Source organism: Pan troglodytes, chromosome 11, assembly GCF_028858775.2.
Source record: "Pan troglodytes isolate AG18354 chromosome 11, NHGRI_mPanTro3-v2.0_pri, whole genome shotgun sequence".
Lineage (NCBI taxonomy): Eukaryota > Metazoa > Chordata > Mammalia > Primates > Hominidae > Pan > Pan troglodytes.
Window position 1 is genome coordinate 24,166,794 of NC_072409.2, and position 20,591 is coordinate 24,187,384.

Genomic DNA, 20,591 nt, shown 5'->3' on the forward strand with positions numbered 1-20,591 from the left:
CTCAGCACAGACTGCCTGCAACCCGGTGCCTGAGTCTACATGTACCCCTGGACAAATCCTGCTCTTTCGCTGAACCTTAGTTTCCCCACCTCTAGTATGGGACTAGCCCCGTGGCCTCCAGCCACATACAGCTACCGAACACTTGAAATGTGGCTACTATGACTGAGGAACTGAATTCTTAATATTATTTAACTTTAATTAATTTAAAATTAAATTTAAGGCTGGGCACGGTGGCTCACGCCTGTAATCCCAGCACTTTGGGAGGCTGAGGTGGGTGGATCACTTGAGGCCAGGAGCTCAGGACCAGCCTGGCCAACATGGCAAAACGCTGTCTCTACTAAAAATACAAAAATTAGCCAGGTGTGGTAGTGCACGCCTGTAATCCAGCTACCTAGGAGTGCCGAGGCATGAGAATTTCTTGAACCTGGGAGGTGGAGATTGCAGTGAGCACCACCGCACTCCAGCCTGGGCGACAGAGTGAGACTGTGTCTCAAAAGAAAAAAAAAAATTAAAAGTTGACACACCCAATTAGGTTGCTACAAAACTTGTTTGGAGTAACTTGGGTATATGAACCTACATTGTCAACTGTAAATTTTATGAAATCTAAATACAGATCAAGTATTTCCAATGAAATTTTATATACAATGAAAATCTAAACACGGATCAGGTATTTCCAATGAAAATTCACATCTGAATTGAGTATGCTATGAAAATATACTATACACTGGATTTCAAAGACTTACTACAAAAAGAGTGCTAAATATCTTATTAATGATTTTTATATTGATTATATTTTGAAATGATAATATTTGGATATATTGGGCTAAATAAACTATATTATTAAAATTAATTCCTTTTTAAATTTGAGACAAGGTCTCTCTCTGTTGCCCAGGCTGGAACACAGTGGCTCAATCTCAGCTCACTGAAGCCTCAACCTCTGGGACTCAAGTGATCCTCCCACCTCAGCCTCCCGAGTAGCCAAGACTACAGGCATGCACCACCGCGCCCAGCTAACTTTTTAATTTAATTTAATTTAATTGTTATAGAAACAAGTTCTCACTATGTTGCCCAGGCTGGTCTTGCACTTTTAGGCTCAAACAATCCTCCCACCTTGGCTGCCTAAGGTGCTGGGACTACCAGCATGAGTCACTGCACTGGCCCTTAAAATTGAAGTTACCTGTTTCTTTTTGCTGTTTTTAAAGGTGGCTACTAGAAAATTTAAAAGGAGTGGCTTGTATATGGCTTGTATTTCATTTCTATCGGACTGCACTAGGCAATCTCAAAGTCTCCAGCTCCTCCGGTAATAAAACACCAACAATCCCTACAACCCTCACCACGGGCCATGTGCTGTGTTCTCATTCTACATAAATGTTTGTTCAATTCTCGCCAGTGTTTGGAGGAAGGGATTATTTATCCCGTTTTGGAGCTAAAGGAACTGAGGCTCAGTGAGAGGAAGCCCTCTGTGGGCCTCCCAGCCAGGTCAGAAGTGACAAGCAGCTCCTCCACTTCTGGGGCACCTCTCCTTCCAGGCTGGTCTTGGTCAGGCAATGGGGAAGCCATGTCACAGTGATTGGTGGCATTTTCCAGTGCACTGAGGTGGCGGCAATGGCTGACTGATCCCTTGCAGAAGGCGAGATGAGTCAGTGCTGAAGCATCCGGTACAGAGGCAGGGAGACGGGAGGCTGCGTCTCCCCTGGGACAGGGCGCCACTTGCTGGGACGTGCCCTCTCCAGCCGAGAGCATACATACAGTGGGTGAGGCTGTGGGCCCGGAATGAAGATTTCTGCTGGGCCCCATCCATATAGATGCATTTCTGGAAAGGCCCCGATGGCTCATAAAATTCTGTTTTTAAATACTCAACTGTTTCCAGGCCATAGAGTGGGAGGTATTTATCCTGATGCCAAAGAGACTCAAGTAAGGCCCCTCACTGCCTTATCACTTGGCACACACTTCGTCTGGCCCAAGTGACTCTCCTTCCAATCCCGGCATATGAGAAATGGGAGTGATGGCAAAATATTGACATTAACACAGCTACCACCACCACACCACTACTACCATCATCATCACCACTACCTACACCATACCACCATATCATCATCATCACCACTCCCACCCCCACCACTGCCATGACCACCATCATCACTCCCCCGCCATCACTACCACCATCACTACTACCCATCATCACCACCACTACCACTATCATTAGTACCACCATTATCACCACCACCATCACCACCACCATCATCACTGCCCCATCATCATCATCATCACCACTATCACTATCACCACCACCACCACCCCCGCCATCATCACCACCACCACCACCCCTGCCATCATCATCACCACCACCACCCCTGCCATCAACATCACCACCACCACCCCCGCCATCATCACCACCACCACCCCCGCCATCATCACCACCACCATCACCCCCGCCATCATCATCACCACCACCAACCACCACCACCACCACCACCATCATCATCACCACCACCATCACCATCACCACCACTACCATCACCACCACCACCACCCTCACCTCCACTCCACTCCCACCCCCACTATCACCATCGCCACCAGCACCATCATCACCCTCACCTCCACTCCACTCCCATCCCCACTATCACCATCACCACCAGCACCATCATCACCCTCACCTCCACTCCACTATCACCATCGCCACCAGCACCAGCACCACCATCACCACCTCATCACAGTCACCACTACCACCACTACCACCATCAACACCCCCATCATCTTCATCATCATCACCACCACCAACACCATCATCAGTACTACCACCATCACCATCATTATCGTCATTACCACCACTACCATTGCTGCTGCCCCCACCCACACCATCCACTCGCCATCACCACCAGCCACCACCAGCCTCTAGTCACTTTCTCCTCTAAATTTATAAAGACAATCTTCTATATTTCTGGTGCATTTTATAAAGTGCTTTCCTACCCTAAGTTTTATTTATTCTTTATAGATAAGAAAACCAAGGCTCAGAGAGGGGCAGTGATTTGCCCAAAGTCACACAGAGAATGGGTTACTAGAGCCAGAAACTCAAGTTCAACCTCAGGACTCTGGTTCTAAGGCTATTTCTGCCATGTGTTCCTGCCCATTCCACAGCCATGATACTCAACACTCACTAAAAAAGGGTCCCTAGAACGCTGGAGCTCAAAGTAATCTTAGCACAGATTCCTTCCAAACCCTCCAAGGGCAAAACCAGAGAGGTCAGGGAGCGGGTGAAAGGTCGCAGACCAAGTTCCTAATGCAGAATCCTGGCCCGGGACCCTCCTGCTAAATTCCCCTTGGCCTACTTCCCCGCCGCTGAGTCAAGCCCGGGGGAAGCCTCCTGGCTGACTCAGCGCCCTCGTATTCTTCTCTAGTTTGGTGAGTTCATTCTGTTGCAGCTGTTTAGGGGGATTGGCACTTCAGTGCTATTTTTAGGAAACAAATATTTTCCCACAACCATAGTTTGTTGCAGGCTAACTTGGATCTGTCCTAGGTTAGTCATGTAAATACTTCAGGGGGGAAAAACAGTGTCAAGAGCAGGCCTGAATCAAACTGGGCTGCTTTGCCTAGGTAACAACGTCAGTCTCTCCGCTTGAGGGATGAAGAGTGAAAATGACACCCCAGGGAGACTGGGATGGCAGCAGAGGCGTGAATTCTCACCACCTGGTTGGCTCAAGGTAGATGCCAGCAGGCCTGTGCATTTGGGCATTTTGTCTACGAGGCCACCTAATCCACGGGTCCCAAGGAGTTCAACTGAACCGACCCAGCACTCCTGGGTCACACAAACCCTGCTCAACTGTACAAGACTACCACTGCCCCCCACTACCAAGTCAAGTTCCGAGTCATCAGTCCAGTATTTGCGACTCTCAAAAATCAAGCTTCCACCTGCCTCCAGCTCATCCTCACAGCCCCACAGCCAAGCCCTGGATTCCAACTCTGCCAGAGCACAGGGGCAGTATGCATAGAGTCATGCAGGCCTAAGTTCAAATTCCAGCTTTGTCATTTCTCACTGTGTGAGCCTGGGAAGTTTCCTTTACCTCTCCGATTTTCCCAATCCTCAGGGGTTGCTATCGGTATCAAAGAGGGAACCTTCGAGAAAGCATTGGGCAACTTGTCTGTACATGTTGAAACAGGAGAATTCTGCTCCCTTCCCTACCGGCTTCTATGTCCCTCAAAGTCAGGGATGCTTTCTGATTTACCTCTTCAATCTCAGGGGACCTGGCCCAGGGAAGATGCTCGTGAGGGTCTGTAGACTGACTAAGTACATTTCTGTTAGGGTGGAAGAGCAGAGTTCCTCCGTCTTCTCAATCAACAAACAGACTTTGGTCACCTCTTATGTGTCAGGTACTGCTTTTTTTGTTGTTGTTGTTTGTTTGTTTTTTTGTGACAAAGTCTTGTTCTGTTGCCCAGGCTGGAGTGCAGTGGTACAATCTCAGCTCATTGCAACCCCCGCCTCCCAGGTTCAAGTGATTCTCCTGCCTCAGCCTCCTGAGTAACTGAGACTATAGGCATGCGCCACCATGCCTGACTAATTTTTACATTTTTAGTAGAGACGGGGTTTCACCATGTTGGCCAGGCTGGTCTCCAACTCCTGACCTCAAGTGATCCACCCGCCTCGGCCACCCGAAGTGCTGGGATTACAGGCGTGAGCCACCGCACCTGGCCAAGGCACTGTTAAAGACGTAAATGAAGGCCAGAGAAGGTCTTGGTCTTCATGGTGCCAAGACATACACTGAAGGTTATGCATGTCCCTGAGGGCTCATGGCCCAGCCTGGGGGCAGGAATGGCTTTTTGGAGCAGGTGATGTCTATGGTGATACCTGAAGGCTAAATAGAACTTAAGCAGGTGACAGGGGAGTGAGGAAGGGAGAGTGTCCTAGACAGAGCACATGCAAAGGCCCAGGGGTAAGGGCCACAGCTTGTCCAAGAAACTGAAAAAAGTTTAGTGTGTCTGGATATGGGGGATGGATGAGATGAGGTCGGCAGGGGCCAGGTTTGCACAGGGCAGGGCAGCCAGGAGGATGAGTAACCGAGGTTGTTCTCCAGAGCCATGGAGCGTTGAACAGATTGGTTCTCTGGCAAACTGCCAGGTGGAGAAAGGACCACAGCAGAAGATCCTTCAGTGGCACGACCAAAAGACCTCCCGCCCAGCCGCCTGCACAGGCATGAGAGTTCAGGGTACCCCAGAGCTCCAGGCGCTGCAAGGGGCCTGCACACTCACCCGGACACCAGTGACGCCAGGGGGGCCGGGGGGCCCGTCCTCACCCATCAGCCCTTCCTGGCCTTTCTCGCCATGTTCTCCATCAGGCCCTGGGTCTCCCCTGTCCCCCTGGGTGGCAGGGCATGAAGAGGGGAGAGAGAGAGAGAGAATAAGTTAGTTGCCAAGTACATCAGAGGCCCCAAATCTCAGGGCTCCATTCAGGCATCCACAGCCAACTGGTCCCTAGATTCCCGATAGTTCCCTCTGCAGCCAAAAAGGCAGGGTGCTGTGACTCGGCTGCCAAGCCCAGTGTAGCTCTAAGCTTGCACAAGGATGCATCCCAGACGTAGAGGCTCCCATGTGTCCCTGCCTGGGCCTGGGCTGCGAAGGGCAGAGTGACTCAGAGATAAGCCGGGGTCCTGACTGCACCCACCCCATGGAGTTCACAGGAGACAAGGGCAATTTCTCTCCAACTTAGACACATTGGGAGAACAAGAGTCTTATGAAGCAGATTTTTTTTTTTTATTTTTTAGACAGAGTCTCACTCTCTCCCAGGCTGGAGTGCAGAGGCACAATTATAGGTCACCGCAGCCTCGACCTCCTGGGCTCAAGCAATCCTCCTGCCTCAGCCTCCCAAGTAGCTGGGACTACAGGCACATGCCACCATGCCCAGCTAATTGAAAAAAAATTTCTTTCTTTGTAGAAATGGGGTCTTGCTACAAGAGAGCTTGAGCCCAGGAGTTGGAGACCATTGACCAGGCTGGTCTCCAACTGCTGGGCTCAAGCAATTCTCCCACCTCAGCTTCCCAAAGTGCTGGGATTACAGGTATGAGCTGCTGCAACTAGCTGAAAGAAATTTTCATCAAGAAAGAAAATTCACCCAATTCTCCTTCTCAGAACCACTCTTTCCATTTTTCTGAGTTGTATTTTCAATCCTCGATGACAAAAAAAAGTGAATAATAATAATAATAATAATAATAATAATAAATGGTAGGTAACAGTTTGGATGGTATGTACCAGGCTCAGGGCAGTGAAGCAACTCTCCCAAGGCAATGAATCGGACAGCAGTAAACTAAGCTCTAAAGGCACAATCCCACTGGACTGCTGGTCTCCATCTTTGTTTGTTATAGTTACTGCTTTGCTCTATGGTGAACGTGCCCTCCTATCGCTCTGGGCTCTGCATGGCGATCATTCTTATTGGCTGCAGAATACTTTCTCTGGGGAGTGGATGGAGCTAACATTTATATAGCACTAACCATGTCAGGACCATAGTCTGAGTCCTTTAACATCTATTAACTGACTTAATCCCCACAAAAGCTTTCCAAGGCTGGTCCACTTTTAGTCCCATTTTACAGAAGAGGAAACTGAGGCAGAGCTAAATCAAGTGGTCTGGCCCAGAGGCCCACAACTGGCTAACGGTGGAGCTGGACTTTGAAGCAGGATCCTGAGCATATCCTCTTTACAGTGATAGGGCTGTAACCAAGGTCTTCTTGGGGCTTCAGACCTTTGGGGCACCTGAGGTTATTTCCTTGGAAAGGCAACCCTTGGCATGGGCTTTTTTTTTTTTTTTTAGACGGATCTCATTCTGTTGCCCAGGCTGGAGTGCAGTGGCATGATCTCAACTCACTGCAACCTCCACCTCCCAGGTTCAAGTACCCCCGCCTCCCAACTAGCTGGGACTGCAGGCACGCGCCACCATGCCTGGCTAATTTTTGTGTTTTTAGTAGAGACAGGGTTTCACCATGTTGGCTAGGCTGGTCTTGAACTCCTGACCTCAGATGATCCACTCACTTTGGACTTCCAAAGTGCTGGGATTACAGGTATGAGCCACTGCACCAGGCTGGCATGGGCTTTTTATGGTTTTGAAGCAATCAGTGTCACTCTAAGCTTGCCTTATCTCATCACGGTAATCTTTGCGTACTCTGAGAGAGATTGGGGGCAGGTGGGGTTCCAGGATGGGGCATGCAGGATTCCAGGATGGGGCATGGGCTGTCACCCTCATCACCGTGAGCAGAGCAGGTGTGGAGTGCAGCACGGGCATGGCTGCTGAGGGGCGGCATCCATCAGGAAGGGATGGGCGAGAAGAGCAGGCTTGGAAAAGCATAGTGTGTCTTTACCAGTTCTGTCCCCCAGTGCCAAGGTTTACGAGGGACACTGATAAACTGGTGTGCATCCAGAGGAGAGAGAGCACAGGAAGCGGAGGGCATGAAGCTGGAGCCTGGGGCTTGGCCCTGCCCAGAAGAGAGGCTCAAGAAAGCAACTCATGATTTCTCATTGCTTCAAGCTGGGCCTGCTGAGGCCTGAGCTCTGGGGCAGGAGGTGGGTGTGAGGGAGTTGCTGGGGCAGTTTCTAGTTCAGTTGGGAAGATTTTCCAATGGAGCGGTCCAGAGATGGCACAGATAAAGGCAGAAGACTCCGAGCTGAGGCGTGGGCCAATGTAGAGCAGATCTGGGCACAAAGTTGTGCCCGGATCCCTTCCTGCTGGGAGCCTCAGCTTCTAAGCACAGCCTGGCATGAAGACAGGGGGCTGGCCTGAATAACTCTCCTGCAGACTCCTCTGGCTCTGGGATTCCATTTCTGGCTTGTCGTCCTGGCCACCTGTTCTCCTAACTCTCAGAGGCAGACAGCCTGTTCCAGGTGGCTAGTCGGGTTTTCAACAAAGGGCCGTCACCTGGGCTCTGCCTAAGACCACACTCCAGGGGCTAACTGGACCCCTGGGGTGGGCGTCCTTGTGAATCTCATGCAGAACAGTCTCTGGGGGTTCCTAGAGATGCCCCAAATCCTCAGACATCTGCCAGTGCTCAGAGGAGCCTTGCAAGTCACCTTCCTTAACCCTCTTCAGTTACAGATGGGACAACTGAAGTGCAGACAGGTGGAGACTCCCTAATACCACCAAGTGAGTCAGTGCTGTGTGAACCTGGGGTTCTGGCTCCTTCTAATTCCAAGATTCTCTGCTCAGGGGATGATGTCTCCCTCAACCCTCCTCGGGTTATGCTGCCTAAGTTCAAATCTTGCTACCGCTACTGAATAGTTGTGTGACCCTGGGCAAGTTTCCTCGTTTGTAAAATCAGGATCAAAGGATTACTGCAAGGACTGAAAGAGATAAACCATGTAAATAGCTTAGCAGCATGTCTCGCATGTGAATGCTGGATAAAAGCTAACTATTATTGGTCACCACCACCATCGCCACTGTCAGCTGGACATCAGCAAAGAGATAACGGGTGTAAAAGCACTCTATAAACTATGAAGTGCTGTGCATATTCGAGACGCAGTTTTCCCCATGAGGGGTGATTCCTGGACAAACACCTTAAGGAAATGGGTCTCTCCTGGGATTCATGTAAAGACCAGGGAAGATGCTGTGCATTTGAGCACAAGGACTCAGGTAGAATTGGCTTTGAAGGGAGGGAAAGAGGACGAAGTTAGGGCCAAAAAGCCATGCAAGCTGGAGGCAGAAGACTGCACGAGGCACCCAGGCTGGAAGACCCCCTCCCACCCGCCTCAGTGGACATTCCAAGAAGAAAGGTGGCCGCCCAGAGTGGAGTGAGAAGGCTGCTGCTTCGTGCCTCAGCTTCCTCATCCGTCTAGTGAGGATGGTAATGTATCAAGCTTGGGAGAGTTGCTGGGAACATTAATTATTAAATGGGTTAATTCACATAAAGCCCTTTGGGTGGGTGGCACTGGGCACATGGCAAGTGCCCAAAGCATTTTAGCCATGACCTTCATCAGCATCACCACCCAGTGTAGCAGGCACTGGCAAAGGGTGCAGAGCAGCTGTCAAATGCTCCGGGTCTTGGGACTCGGCTGTACGCTTGGATGCAGCAGGGTTGGGGGAGAGGAGTCAGGCAGATGACAGACAGGGGGCGCTCTCGCTCTTGCAAGAAAATGTGAAGAGTCAGCAGGGGCCGGTCGCCAAGGCACCCTGGGAGACTGTGGGGAGGGGGTAACGAGGGTGGGCTGAGGCCTGTGGATGGGGAAACTGAGGTTCAGAGAAGGGGTCTGCTTCTCCGAGGTCACCTGGAGAGTAGGTGGGTGAGAGGGCATGGCCCTTAGGAACCTGGGCTGGGGAGCTGACTTGCGCAGGGTGACCGGCCAGCCTCAGGGAAAGCCCACCTGTGGGGTCAGAGCGGGGCCCAAGACGGAAGCCAGGGACTGGCCTGGAGATGGGTCTGGAGAGTCAGAGGGAGGTGCCTGCCTGCCCACCTGCAATTCAGGTGAGCTAAGGTGTCTCTTCAGAGTCCTGACATTTGTGGCTGACAGGAGGCTCTCGGGGAGCAGCAGGGTCAAGTTGGGCCAGCAGGCTTTGGCACCTGTGAGCCGTGTGTTTGAATTTTGGATCCTCACTCATAGCCATAGGTCCTGAATATATCTATGCCTTCCTCTGAGCCTCAGCCTCTTCGCCTTTAGAATGGGTGCATGGCACAGCAGAGTGAGCAGAGGCTTTGGAGCCAAACGGGCCCAGATTTGGGTCCTGGATGTGCCAGTTGCTAGCGGTGTGTCCTTGGGCAAGTTGCTTCACCGCTCTGAGTCTCAGTTTCCTCATCTAAAGACAGAACTTCCGTTGTCCTATGGATCCAGCTGGTAAAGGGCTTAGCGTTGTACCTGGTATGTGTGTGACTAGTCCTCCCTAAATTGTGGCTTATAAGTCATTGGTGGTAATTATTATTTTCCTGACCTTCTAGGATATTTGGAAGATAACAGAGACCAAAGACCCTGGCTCTGGGCCTGGCGTAGTGCCGGTGCTCAGGAATCACCCTTAGCCAAGAGAAGCTGATATTTTAAGAAGGGTAGCAGGAAAGACTGGAAGGTGGTGATGGCCCTGGTCCCACCTGAGCAGGTAGTGCAGAGGGCAGGGTGGGAGGTGGCTGCTGGACACTGCTGACCCTTCCCCACGCTGCTGTCAATGGGAGCTGGAGCTGTCATCTCAGATCTCTATGGGAACACAGTGTTTCTGGGAGGAGACTTAGGTCTTGGATGGGAAAGCAATGCCCTGCCAGGGTCCCCAGGCCCTGCCCTAAAAGGGCACTTACCTTCAGCCCATCAGGTCCCATGGGGCCACTGTCACCCTCGAGGCCTGGCTCTCCCTGGAAAAGGTGATGGAGAAAGAGGAGGAGATGTTACTGGGGAGGAGGCCCCGGTGTGCTTTTCCTTTCTTCCCCCTCCCTGGGGCAGGACCCTGACCCATGGATCTCCAGGCAGTGGGACCCTGGGGGCCCTGGCACACAGTGGGTGCATGGTAGCCAGGGGCTGAATTAGCAAATGAACAGGAAGGTTGAGGTGCCCACCCTCGGCTCTCCAGAAAAGGGGAGCAGACCCCCAAGCTACCGACAGCTCCCTCTGCAGGGTGACGTGGGGTGGGGGCTACATGAGGTCACGAATTTAGAAGGTGCTTGTCATGGATTTGTCCTGAACATCATCTCTAGGCTGGTTGGCTGGGCTGCGGAGTGGCCTAGTAGTTAAAGACAGGCTTTGACATCAGCCAGACGTCAATGCTACTTCTTGGTTTCTCATTCACTGGCTGTTTGACCGCAAGCAAACTACTTAGGTCTCATGGGCATCTGTTTTTTCATCTGAAAAATGGGGCTGACACCACCTTCTTCAAGGGTTGCTGTAAGGCATGGTGTAAGCGCCCCATACCTGGCAGCCATGTGAGATACTATTACTGGAGCTGGAGTAAGCCTGCATGGAACTCCTTGGTGGAATCCTACTTCTCAGATGAGGAAAGGGAGGCCAGTCTTTCGACTTTTCTTCCCAGCAAGCTCGGGAATGACAGCAAGAACAGAGTCCCTGGCTGAACCTCAACCAGGCTTGCCCTTCCAGCTCTAGAGACGCCCCTGGACAACAGTTCTTGAAATGGCCATCAAATTAAGTTTGGGTCTCTCTCTGCTTTTAGAATTCATCGCTGTTCAGAGTCTGAGCTGGAAAGGGCCTCAGGGGCCGTCAGGTGCAGGATGGCAACGATGTGCCAGTTGGGTGGTCCGTGCTCCTCTTGTACCCATGGCAGGTATCACTTATCAACCCGCTGGAATGCAAGCTCCAGAGACAGGCCTCCGTTACTCACTGCTGTGCTCCTTGTGCCTCGAGAAAAGTGCTCGACACACAGCGGGCATAGGATGCGTGCTCATCTTTCTCTTTACTGCCAAGACTCGACTGAACCTCAACATCCTTCTTCTTCTTTTTTTTTTTTGAGATGGAGTCTTCCTCTGTCACCCGGGCTGGAGTGCAGTGGCATGATCTTGGCTCACCACAACCTCCAACTCCTGGGTCCAAGCGATTCTCCTGCCTCAGCCCCCCGAGTAGCTGGGACTACAGACCACAAAATGCCTTTCTCTACACTGTGGAAATGCTGGCCTACCAAGAGAGACTGGGCGAGGCTGTAGACATTCATAGTCTATTTCTGTAACTGAGGAAACTGAGGCTTAGGGAGATTGAGAAAAGCCGGTCCCTTCCCCTGCGGCACCCACACACCCTGGGGGCTTTCAGGAAGAATAAATTGCTTCAACTTACCCGTTGCCCAATGAGGCCCTGCTCCCCAGGAGTGCCCAGGGGTCCAAGGTCACCCTAGGAGAAGCCGAACAAAAGTCCTTGCGGGTGGGTAGGGCCAGCCCCAGCTCTCGACACCCCTTCCTGTTTCCACCAGCTCTGACTTTGGGGTGTGGGAGGAGGAGCTGGGGAAGGTCCTTCTTCCCAGGGACCACAGAGAAACCGTAAAACACCAACCAGAGCTCCTGTTCCAAGTAAGCCTTGTCCACGGACTTCTTCTCCCACGCCAGGACAGGAGGACAATTAGCACCAACACCAACACCATCATCCTATTAATAACTAACTGTACTGTTCTGTACTGTTCTAAGGACTTTTTTTGTTTGTTTTTTGAAACAGGGTCTCATTCTGTCGCCCAGACTGGAGTGCAGTGGGGTAATCACAGCTCACTGCAGCCTTGATCTCCCAGGCTCAAGTGATCCTCCCACCTTAGCTTCTCAAGTAGCTGGGACCACAGGCATGCGCCACCATGCCCAGCAGATTTTTAAATTTTTTGTAGAGATGGGGTCTCGCTACGTTGCCCAGGCTGAGGACATCAGTTTTTATATTAACATATTTGACTTTCAAGACAGCCCTGCAAGGAAGGGCATTATTTTAGAGGTGAAGCATCAGAGGCATTGGGGGAGTTCGGTAAGGAGCCCAAGCTCTCGTGAGACTATTCAGTGACAGATTCATGATCCGAACCTGGGCAGTCTGGTTCCAGGAGCCTTGGATGCAGCAATGGCAATTATGTGACTTTATTCTTCCTTGAGAGACTTGAAGAGAAACCCAAACGAGGAGGAAGCCCTAAATGAGCCGGAATAAATGTCACCTGCCCCCTGCATAAAGGCCCTAAAAGGGTCTTTCTCATTGGAGAATTTTCAAGCTATGCTCCCTGCTGGTGTCTAGGGGCACAGGAGGAGGGCAGAGCTCTGAGCCCCCAGCCCTGCTCCAGTGGAAACAATCCCACTTCTATCAGTTTTCTACGTGGGGTGGTTTTCTTCATTGGTGTTTGAGCAAGGGATTTTGGGACTAGGCCAAGTCTGGCAGCCCCCGGCCTGGTCCAACTCCCTCTTTGAATGACAGGGAGACTTAGGCATGGAAGGGGGTGACTGGACTCAAGTCTCACAGCCCCTCTGTGGGCTCCCCTGGGCCCTGCCTCAACAATGTCCACGGGCTAGCCAGCATCACTCATCAGCTCTGGGGCCTCCAAGGGGAACAGCGTCCTCTTCCAACAGCAGAATGGGGAGGGGGCTCTCCCCAGAGTCCATGTATCAATGGGCACCTGTTTCTCAGCAGGTAATGAGGGGCACTGGCACCGAGCTGCAGATGGTATCGCATGAGGCCAGGAGGTACAGCCACCCCCGCATAGAGGCAGGGGCAGGTGCCCGAAAAAACATTACCTCGCAGAGGGCACTGGTGGGGGCTCCACATTCCACTCTGGCCCTAACCAGGCCCCACTCCCCAGCCAGGAGCACAGAGAACCCATTATCCCAGCCACAAGAAAGGCCCATTTCTCTTCCAAGGAGAGGATGTGGCCACCATCTGGGAGCTGGTTTCAACAAGTCATTTTTCTCTTCTTTCATCCCACCTCACCTTCATCCCGGCTTCCCCAGGAAGGCCCGGTTCTCCCACTGCACCCGGCGGCCCCTGAAAGAAAACGCCATTGGTCCCTCCTAGAGCAAGAGCTGCCCCCTGGTTGTAAGCAAGGGGGTAACTGAGGCTCCAAGAGGGCAAGAGAACACCCAGGGTCACACAGTACAAGAGATGCAGAGGTGGGAGCAGCCTGTAGCTTCTTGGAGCTTGGAGCTGGAACTAGGGGGCTGGGGGTGGGCCCAGGCTGGCTGAGCTTTGGGACTACCCAGAGGCTTCTAGAGCCTTCTCCCGCCCCACAAGTGTGGTTTACCACACTAGGAGCCCTTTGGCAAGCAGAGGGAAGAAAATTTCATGATTCACAAAAAGACGGGGGAGGAAGCCATTGGATGCTGTGTTTAGGGCCAAGTGATTCTAACCCTTCTCTCTACAGCTTAGCCAGCGTGAGGCGGATGGGAAGCAGCCCTGAGTTATCACCGTGGGCATGGCTGCAGCCCTTGCATAAACCCTGGGGCTTGGTTTTTCCCTCTGGATAAGGCAGGGGTGTCCGAGGCTCCTTCCAAGTTCCTTGCTGCATGACCCTTGGGGGCTGGATGGACAGTCAAACCTCTGCTGGGGCAAAGTCCCAGCAAGGTCAAGGTTGGGAAGCATCCATGCTTCCAGTGATGCCCAAAGAGGCGATGCCAACCCCCACAAGGGTCCTGGTACCTCTGTGTCCCACCCAATGCCCCTGGACTAGGAGCCAGCTCCTCAACCTATGCCACCAGGATGGATCTACCCTCTCTGCCAGGGCGTCCACCCTTCTCTGAACTACACGGTACATGACCATCTCCCTGGGCCAGGACAGGGAATGGCAGAAAGAGGCTCCTGGGGAGGAGGGAAGGGAAGGGCTGATACATCCCTAGCAGCATCATGGGATGAATAAGGGTCTCTCACACTCACCTTGGGTCCCATCTCTCCTGGAGGCCCAACTGGCCCCTGGGGTCCCTGAGGGCCCTGGAAGACAGACAGACACACAGACAGTTGGGAGAGGCCAGACTGGGCCCTCTTTGGGATCTGGAGGGGTGAATGAGGGAGCTGACTCCCAGAACCGGGGACTCTGAAGCACACCCCTAGTCCGCCCCAGCCACACCGAGGGTCCTGGTGTCTGCAGCCCCTCTTCACCACTGGTATCTGTCATACTCCCTCCAACACAGCTGCACACTCTCCTATCCACCCACCTAAAGCCCAGGGGGCCCTCCCTGATCAGAAACCTCCTAGCTCTTGAGTCTTGCTCATCTGTTGCCCCTGCCTGGAACGCTCTTCCACCTCGGATCCATGTCTGGAAACCCCCACCCCCAGCCAACCCACCGTTCAAAAGGGTGACTCCTTGGGCCTCAAGATGTGGGAATGCAGCAGCGGCCTTGAGGATGGGAGCCTCCTGTCCTCCCCTGCCCTGTGCAGGAGTCATCCTTCTAGCCCCCTGGAGATTCTGTCCTCTCTCTGCTATCTCTTGTAGCACCACTCTCCAGCCTCCTCATGGGGCTCCTGGACTGTCCCCCCACACCTGTCCTCCCAGGGACATCTTCTGGAAGGCAAGCAGATCGCCCTTTCTGCTTCAAGCCCTTCCATGGTTCCCTGTTGCCCTTGGGACAAAAAGTACAGTGTCCCGTGGCCTTGGGCGACTGGAGCCTGCTGCCTCCTCCTGCCCTTTCTGAGGTCCCGCTTTCCACTTCAGCCATGCTGGACTCTGCAGTTCCCGGTCAGCTTGTTCGTTTACTCTTATCTTCACCTCCCTCCCTCCTGCCTTTCCCTGTGCCAAGCACTCCCTATACATTTTCGCATTTCATCTTCACAACAGAATGGCAAGGCAGAGACAATCACCCCCATTTTCCTGGCAAGAAAACAGGCTGGAGGCCAAGTGAGCTGAGCCTCAAACCCAGAGCTCCTGGCTTAGTGCTCGCCACCAACCCCAAGGCCTGGCCCACAGGGGGTTAGAGGCCAGGCATGGTCCCTTTCCAACCCTTCTCCTTATCTGACCACCTGGCCCACACCCCCAGGTGCCAGTGGCAAAGAAGCAGAAGAGGGAAGGAAAGGGCTCTTACCGGTTCTCCTGGGAGGCCCTTGGTGCCTGGGGGACCTGAGGGACCCGGGATGCCCTGCAGAGACAAGGCAAAGGTGACCTTAGGCCCTCCATGGCCTTCTCTGCCCTGTCTTGACTTCAAGCAAGCCATCCTAGTGTATTTGGGTCCCCTCCTCCCACACCGGGTGACAGATGGAAAGGCTGAGACCCAGAGAAGAGGGGATGTGCTGGAGGAGCTTCAGTGCAGGGCAGGTGGGCAACCAGAACCTTCGGGGTTTCCACAGAAGGACAGGACCTTGGTAAAAGTGGTTATTATCAGCACCGCACCCGCCCCCCACCCCCATCAAAAGCCCCATGTAGAGAATTTCAAGAACTGGTGCTACTTACAGGAAAGCCTCTCGAGCCCAAGTGGCCTCGCTCACCAGCCACACCCTGGAAGCACATGTGGGGGTCATTACAGGCTCAGATCACAAAGCAGGGAGCAGGGAGGGGGCCTGCGGCTGGCCTGCTTGGCCTTGGCCTGACGTACCTGCTGTCCAGGCCGGCCTGGTCTGCCCTGGGGTCCTGGAGGGCCCTGTGGGAAGCAGAGCACGTGAAGGTGGGAGAGGGTGCTTGGGAGGACTGTTCCCCAAAAAGGGACCCCTCCACATGGGAGATAAAAGGAACCCGTTTGAGGCCACAGAGTCTGCCCCCTTTCCATGGTGCAGATGGGAAAACTAAGGCCTGACAAGGGGAGTGGCTCGCCACCGTCACCAGCTGCTCCAGGTGGAGAACCAAGGACCCCTTCCTAAGGGATGGGGCTGCCAGAAGCAGTCTCGGCTGTCAGGAGCCTGGTGGGGTTTGGGGTCCAGGGAAAGGGTCTGAGGATGTGTATGATCTCCCTCCTCCTTTCTTGCTTTCTCTTTATTGGGCTTGCAGTGAGGGGTCAGGAGGAGTGGAAGGGCTGAGCTCTCAGAAAGAGCCCTGCAGCCTCCATGGGGCTCCCTTTGTTGTCCCTAAGGGGCGTTGTTCTGAGGAGGTGTGAGCCTTGTTCATGATTCCTGACCCAGTGTCGGAGGAGTGAGGAAGGGCAGGCCCTAGGGGTCGGTACCTTCAGGCCCCTGGACCCTTGCTCCCCAGCTGGTCCGTCCGGTCCTCGGGGGCCCTGGAATAGGAAAAAGGGACTAGCACACCAGACAGCAGGGGTCTCCCTCGGGCCGAGAACCAGGAGGGCGGGGCTGCTCCGAGCCTGGGGCCTTCCCCTGCACAAGCCCCGGCCCCCTCCTCCTCCCACTTCCCACACACTCCCCACTGAGGTGGTCACCCTTGTGCAGCGCCTTCGAGACAGCTCTGCAGAGGCCGCAGCATGAGTAGACTCAGCTAGAGGCTGACGCTTCCAGAAGGGGGCTGGGGCACTAATGGCCCTGTTCAGAGAGACCTTGGGGGTCACCCAGCCAATCCATTTCACAGACGTGGAGACTGAGGGCCGCAATTGAGTTACACGTGGTCACGTCCACACGGCCAACTCTTCAGACTCTGCTGCCATGTGCCATTCCCAGAGCACACACGGGGCAGAAACAGGTGTGTGGGCCACAGCCCTCAGGGGAAACTGACAGAGCAGGACCTGGGAAGAACCTGCATGTCCTTCCCAGATGTGTGGAGCAGCCCCATCTCTAGCCAGACATACAACGAATACAGCCCAGCTCACAGAGGAAGAGCCCATGAGTTGGGGGCAGGAACAGGGCAGGATTTTGCATGAGGGAGTGGGAGTCAGGCTACTGCTCCCTGGAGCCCTGGGCTCAGGCCTGACCCCTGACACAGGAGTCTTGGTCCCTGATTGCTGGGAGACCCCAGGGGCAGGTGGAGTCCACCCCCATCCCCCCTGCACAGATGGGAATACTAAGGCCCAGCCAAGGGAAGTGACTTAGCTAAGGTCCCTAACACATTGGCCGCTCTCATCCCCCATGTGGGCTCCACCCACTGCCCCACGTGTGTCCCCTCCAGGGCCGCTCCCACAGAGACGCAGATGGGCTGGGGTCTCCTGGAAAAACCCGTGGAAAACAGAGCAGGCTGTGTTCTCTAGGGGGTCTCAAGCGGTCTGTGTTGGGAGGACAGGAGTGTCCTGTGGAGGAGGCCAGCCCATCCTGGCCCGGGAGCCCAGGGGACCAGCCCACAATACTCCCCCAGATAAAAGGAACTGGGGAAGTGTCTAGGTGGGGGAGGATGGGGAATGAGAAAACTAAATGAAGATAAATCATTTAAAAATCAAACAAGGAAGGCTGGGCACAGTGGCTCACGCCTGTAATCCCAGCACTTTGGGAGGCTGAGGTGGGTGGATCATGAGGTCAGGAGTTCAAGACCAGCCTGACCAACATGGTGAAACCCCATCTCTACTATAAATACAAAAATTAGCTAGGCGTGGTGGTGTGTGCCTGTAGTCCCAGCTACTCAGGAGGCTGAAGTAGGAGAATTGCTTGAACCCAGGAGGCGGAGCTTGCAGTGAGTGGAGATCGCACCACTGCACTCCAGCCTGGGCGACAGAGCGAGACTCCATCTCAAAAAAAAAAAAAAAATCAAACAAGGAAATTTTCAATGAATAATTGGGCCAACAAAGTGAAAATTCCACTTCTCAGCTGCCTGGAGCTCCCTATGCTTCAATCCCACACCGCAGCCTTAAAGAGCACCCCACTGATCAAATAATCCTGGAACAGGGAGCCACCGGGCAAGGCCAAGGCTCAGCTGGGAGATGCTGTCCTCAGCATCTCCAAGCCCAGGGCCTGGTGCCCATTGTGGGGTCCAGCCCTAGGCACCGGGCTGCTCAGGAAATGTGTCTGGGGACAAGTGACTGCTCCTCACTGAGACTCCATTTCTTTTTTCTGAAATGGGCACAAGAAATCTCTCCCTCAAGACAGGAGGCGATGCCCACAGGCAGCTCAGTGCCTGGCACGCAGAAAGTGCTTAAGAATGGCTAGTTCCATCCCTGCCAGGCTCTGCCAGGGGAGGGGGCAGCCTCCCCAGAGGCAGGGACACAGGAGTGGCTTGGGGAATCTGGGCTCAGTCCCTTCCTCAGGCAGTTCACACTATGCTGTGTAAAACCAGTTGAGAATTTTCACAGATTCAAGCTGCGGTTTGATGAACTCCTAAACAAGCCATCTCTAGGGGGCATTACGGGGCTCAGGTGCTAGCCGTAGCCTGTTGCTGGTTTGCTGTGTGACCCCGAAAAACCCCATCTCCTCTCCGGGCCTCAGTCTCAGGCTCACGTGGACACTGTCACACCATGTCATTAGGCTTAACACCCGTGATTCATGGGCACAGGCCTGGCGGAGCTGGAGCCACATGGGGTGGGGCCATGTCAGGTCATGGGAGCTGGGACAGGGGCTGAGCTGATGGCAGACAACTGAACCGTCCTGAGGGATGATCTCTGGCTCTGAGCTCTGTCTCTCGCTGAGACATACACCTCCCTAGAAAGGGATAGCTCTGGGAGGGAGTGGAGGCTCAGAGGTGTTGAGGGCTTGGCCTGAAGCCCACAGCACCTTGTTTATCCCAGGAATCAAAGGCTTTCTGGGAGAAAGGTTAAGTCATCAAATAATAATAGAGCAGTAGCAGCCACCGCAGGAGCAGTGAAAGCTGTTATCCTCCTTTCACAGGGAAAGAAACAGGCTCAGGATGGTGGTGAACTTGCCTATGGTCACACAGCTAGGAAATGGAGGAGCCAGAATTTGAGACCAAGTCAGCTGGACATCCATTTCTTTCACCACTACCTGTCACTGTTTTTCAGAAATGGAGTGAGCTCCCCGTCACCGGGGGTATACAGGTCAGGGCCCAGAGGATCCTGCCAGGAAGGCTGCACACTGGGGCCTGGTGTTGGAGAAGACAATGTCTAAAATCCCTCTTATCTGAGAGAACTCACTATCCCAGCAGAGCACCAGAGAACCCGGGAGAAGCTGGCTTGGCTTAAGAGAGAGGAGGAGGCAGTAGTGGGGCCACCAGCCACCCTGTCTCCCCAGCTCCACAGGGCAGGGAGAGGGGCGAGAACAGCCGCACACTCTAACCCTTGCTCTGGGCCACTCAACAGTTCATCCCGCAGGTTCCCCAGTCCTGCTGCCTCCTTCCCTAAATGAACCTGGGCAGGCCCACCCCCGCCCCGCCTGCTGGAGGGAAGCTTGGGTTTCTATCAGAGCTACCTGTCTGCTCTCTTGTATCCGCTCCTCGAGGAAGATGTCTGCAGGCACGCTGGAGACCGCCCTCCAGCCAGGCCTGGGGTCAGGCTTGGTGGGGAGGAGCTCCTGCCTGGGACAGAAAATCTGGCCAACCACAGCTCTTGTGAAAAAGGGGCCGATGAACAAGCGGGAATGAGCACACACCATCACGTGCTGCCACCCTGCAGCAAGTTCAAGGTGCTCAGGAAGTGACTGAGTCCCCACAGCCAGCCCACCAGCTTTGTTCTGTTGCCGACCCATTTTACGGAGGGAGAAGTGAAGGCTCAGGGAGGGGAAATCAGTGGCCCAAGGTCTAAGATCCAAGAGGAAGAGCCTGGATTTGGGCAAGGTCGGCTAAGCTCTAACACCCACAGGCAGGGGAAGAGTTGGCCCGAGGCACTGGAATCTTGGGGTCCTTACGACCCCCTCGGAAGGAGGAATTAAAGTCTCTCACCTGAGCAGGTGGGAGAAAGGCTCTGAGAGGTTAAGAAACCGGCCTGGGGTTCCACAGCTGGGAACCGGGGGTGCTGAGACTTGCCGTAGGCCCATCTGACCCCAGAGTCCTCATTCTTTTCACTGGGGCTGGTGGGCCCAGGTTCTAGTCAGCATCCTCACCAAGAACAGAGGGTGAGAGCCTCCCTTGCCCCTGGCCATGAACTCTCAGTGCTCATTCTTCCTCGGGTGGGCGGTGGGGTGGGGAGCAGGGCCCGTCCTACACATAGGCAGGAAAGCAGGCAAGGCCTTGCAGACCTCCAGGCCCATTCCCCGTGGCACATATGGGGAAACTGAGGCACAGAGCACCACAAGGCCTTGCTAAGGGCACAGGGCAAACCAGGAGCTGATCAGGACTTGCCCAGAATCAAGCTCTTTCACAGGCACGGTGGGTGCCTCTGTAGGTTCCCCACCTTCAGTCACCTCCTCTAGGAGGTGGCGAAGGGCAGCCTGTTTGGCAGGAGACCCAGGGGGCCGATCTCATAGGTTGTGCATTCCTGACAAACCCAGTGGGGAGAGGGGCTCAT

General features: G+C 53.9%; 1 protein-coding gene across 7 annotated transcripts in view; it reads right to left on the reverse strand.

Annotated features, from left to right (window-relative positions):
- Window positions 1-20,591, reverse strand: part of COL27A1 (collagen type XXVII alpha 1 chain) — a 158,596-nt gene that overhangs the window by 31,845 nt on the left and 106,160 nt on the right. For all 7 annotated transcript variants that reach the window (XM_016961506.4, XM_016961507.4, XM_054659009.2 and 4 more), the window contains 9 exons: window positions 16,485-16,538; window positions 15,924-15,968; window positions 15,782-15,826; window positions 15,417-15,470; window positions 14,275-14,328; window positions 13,336-13,389; window positions 11,728-11,781; window positions 10,251-10,304; window positions 5,245-5,352 (listed from right to left, as the gene is read on the reverse strand). In XM_016961506.4, the coding sequence (XP_016816995.3) occupies window positions 5,245-5,352; window positions 10,251-10,304; window positions 11,728-11,781; window positions 13,336-13,389; window positions 14,275-14,328; window positions 15,417-15,470; window positions 15,782-15,826; window positions 15,924-15,968; window positions 16,485-16,538 (522 nt within the window). The remainder of the gene's footprint in view (window positions 1-5,244; window positions 5,353-10,250; window positions 10,305-11,727; window positions 11,782-13,335; window positions 13,390-14,274; window positions 14,329-15,416; window positions 15,471-15,781; window positions 15,827-15,923; window positions 15,969-16,484; window positions 16,539-20,591) is intronic.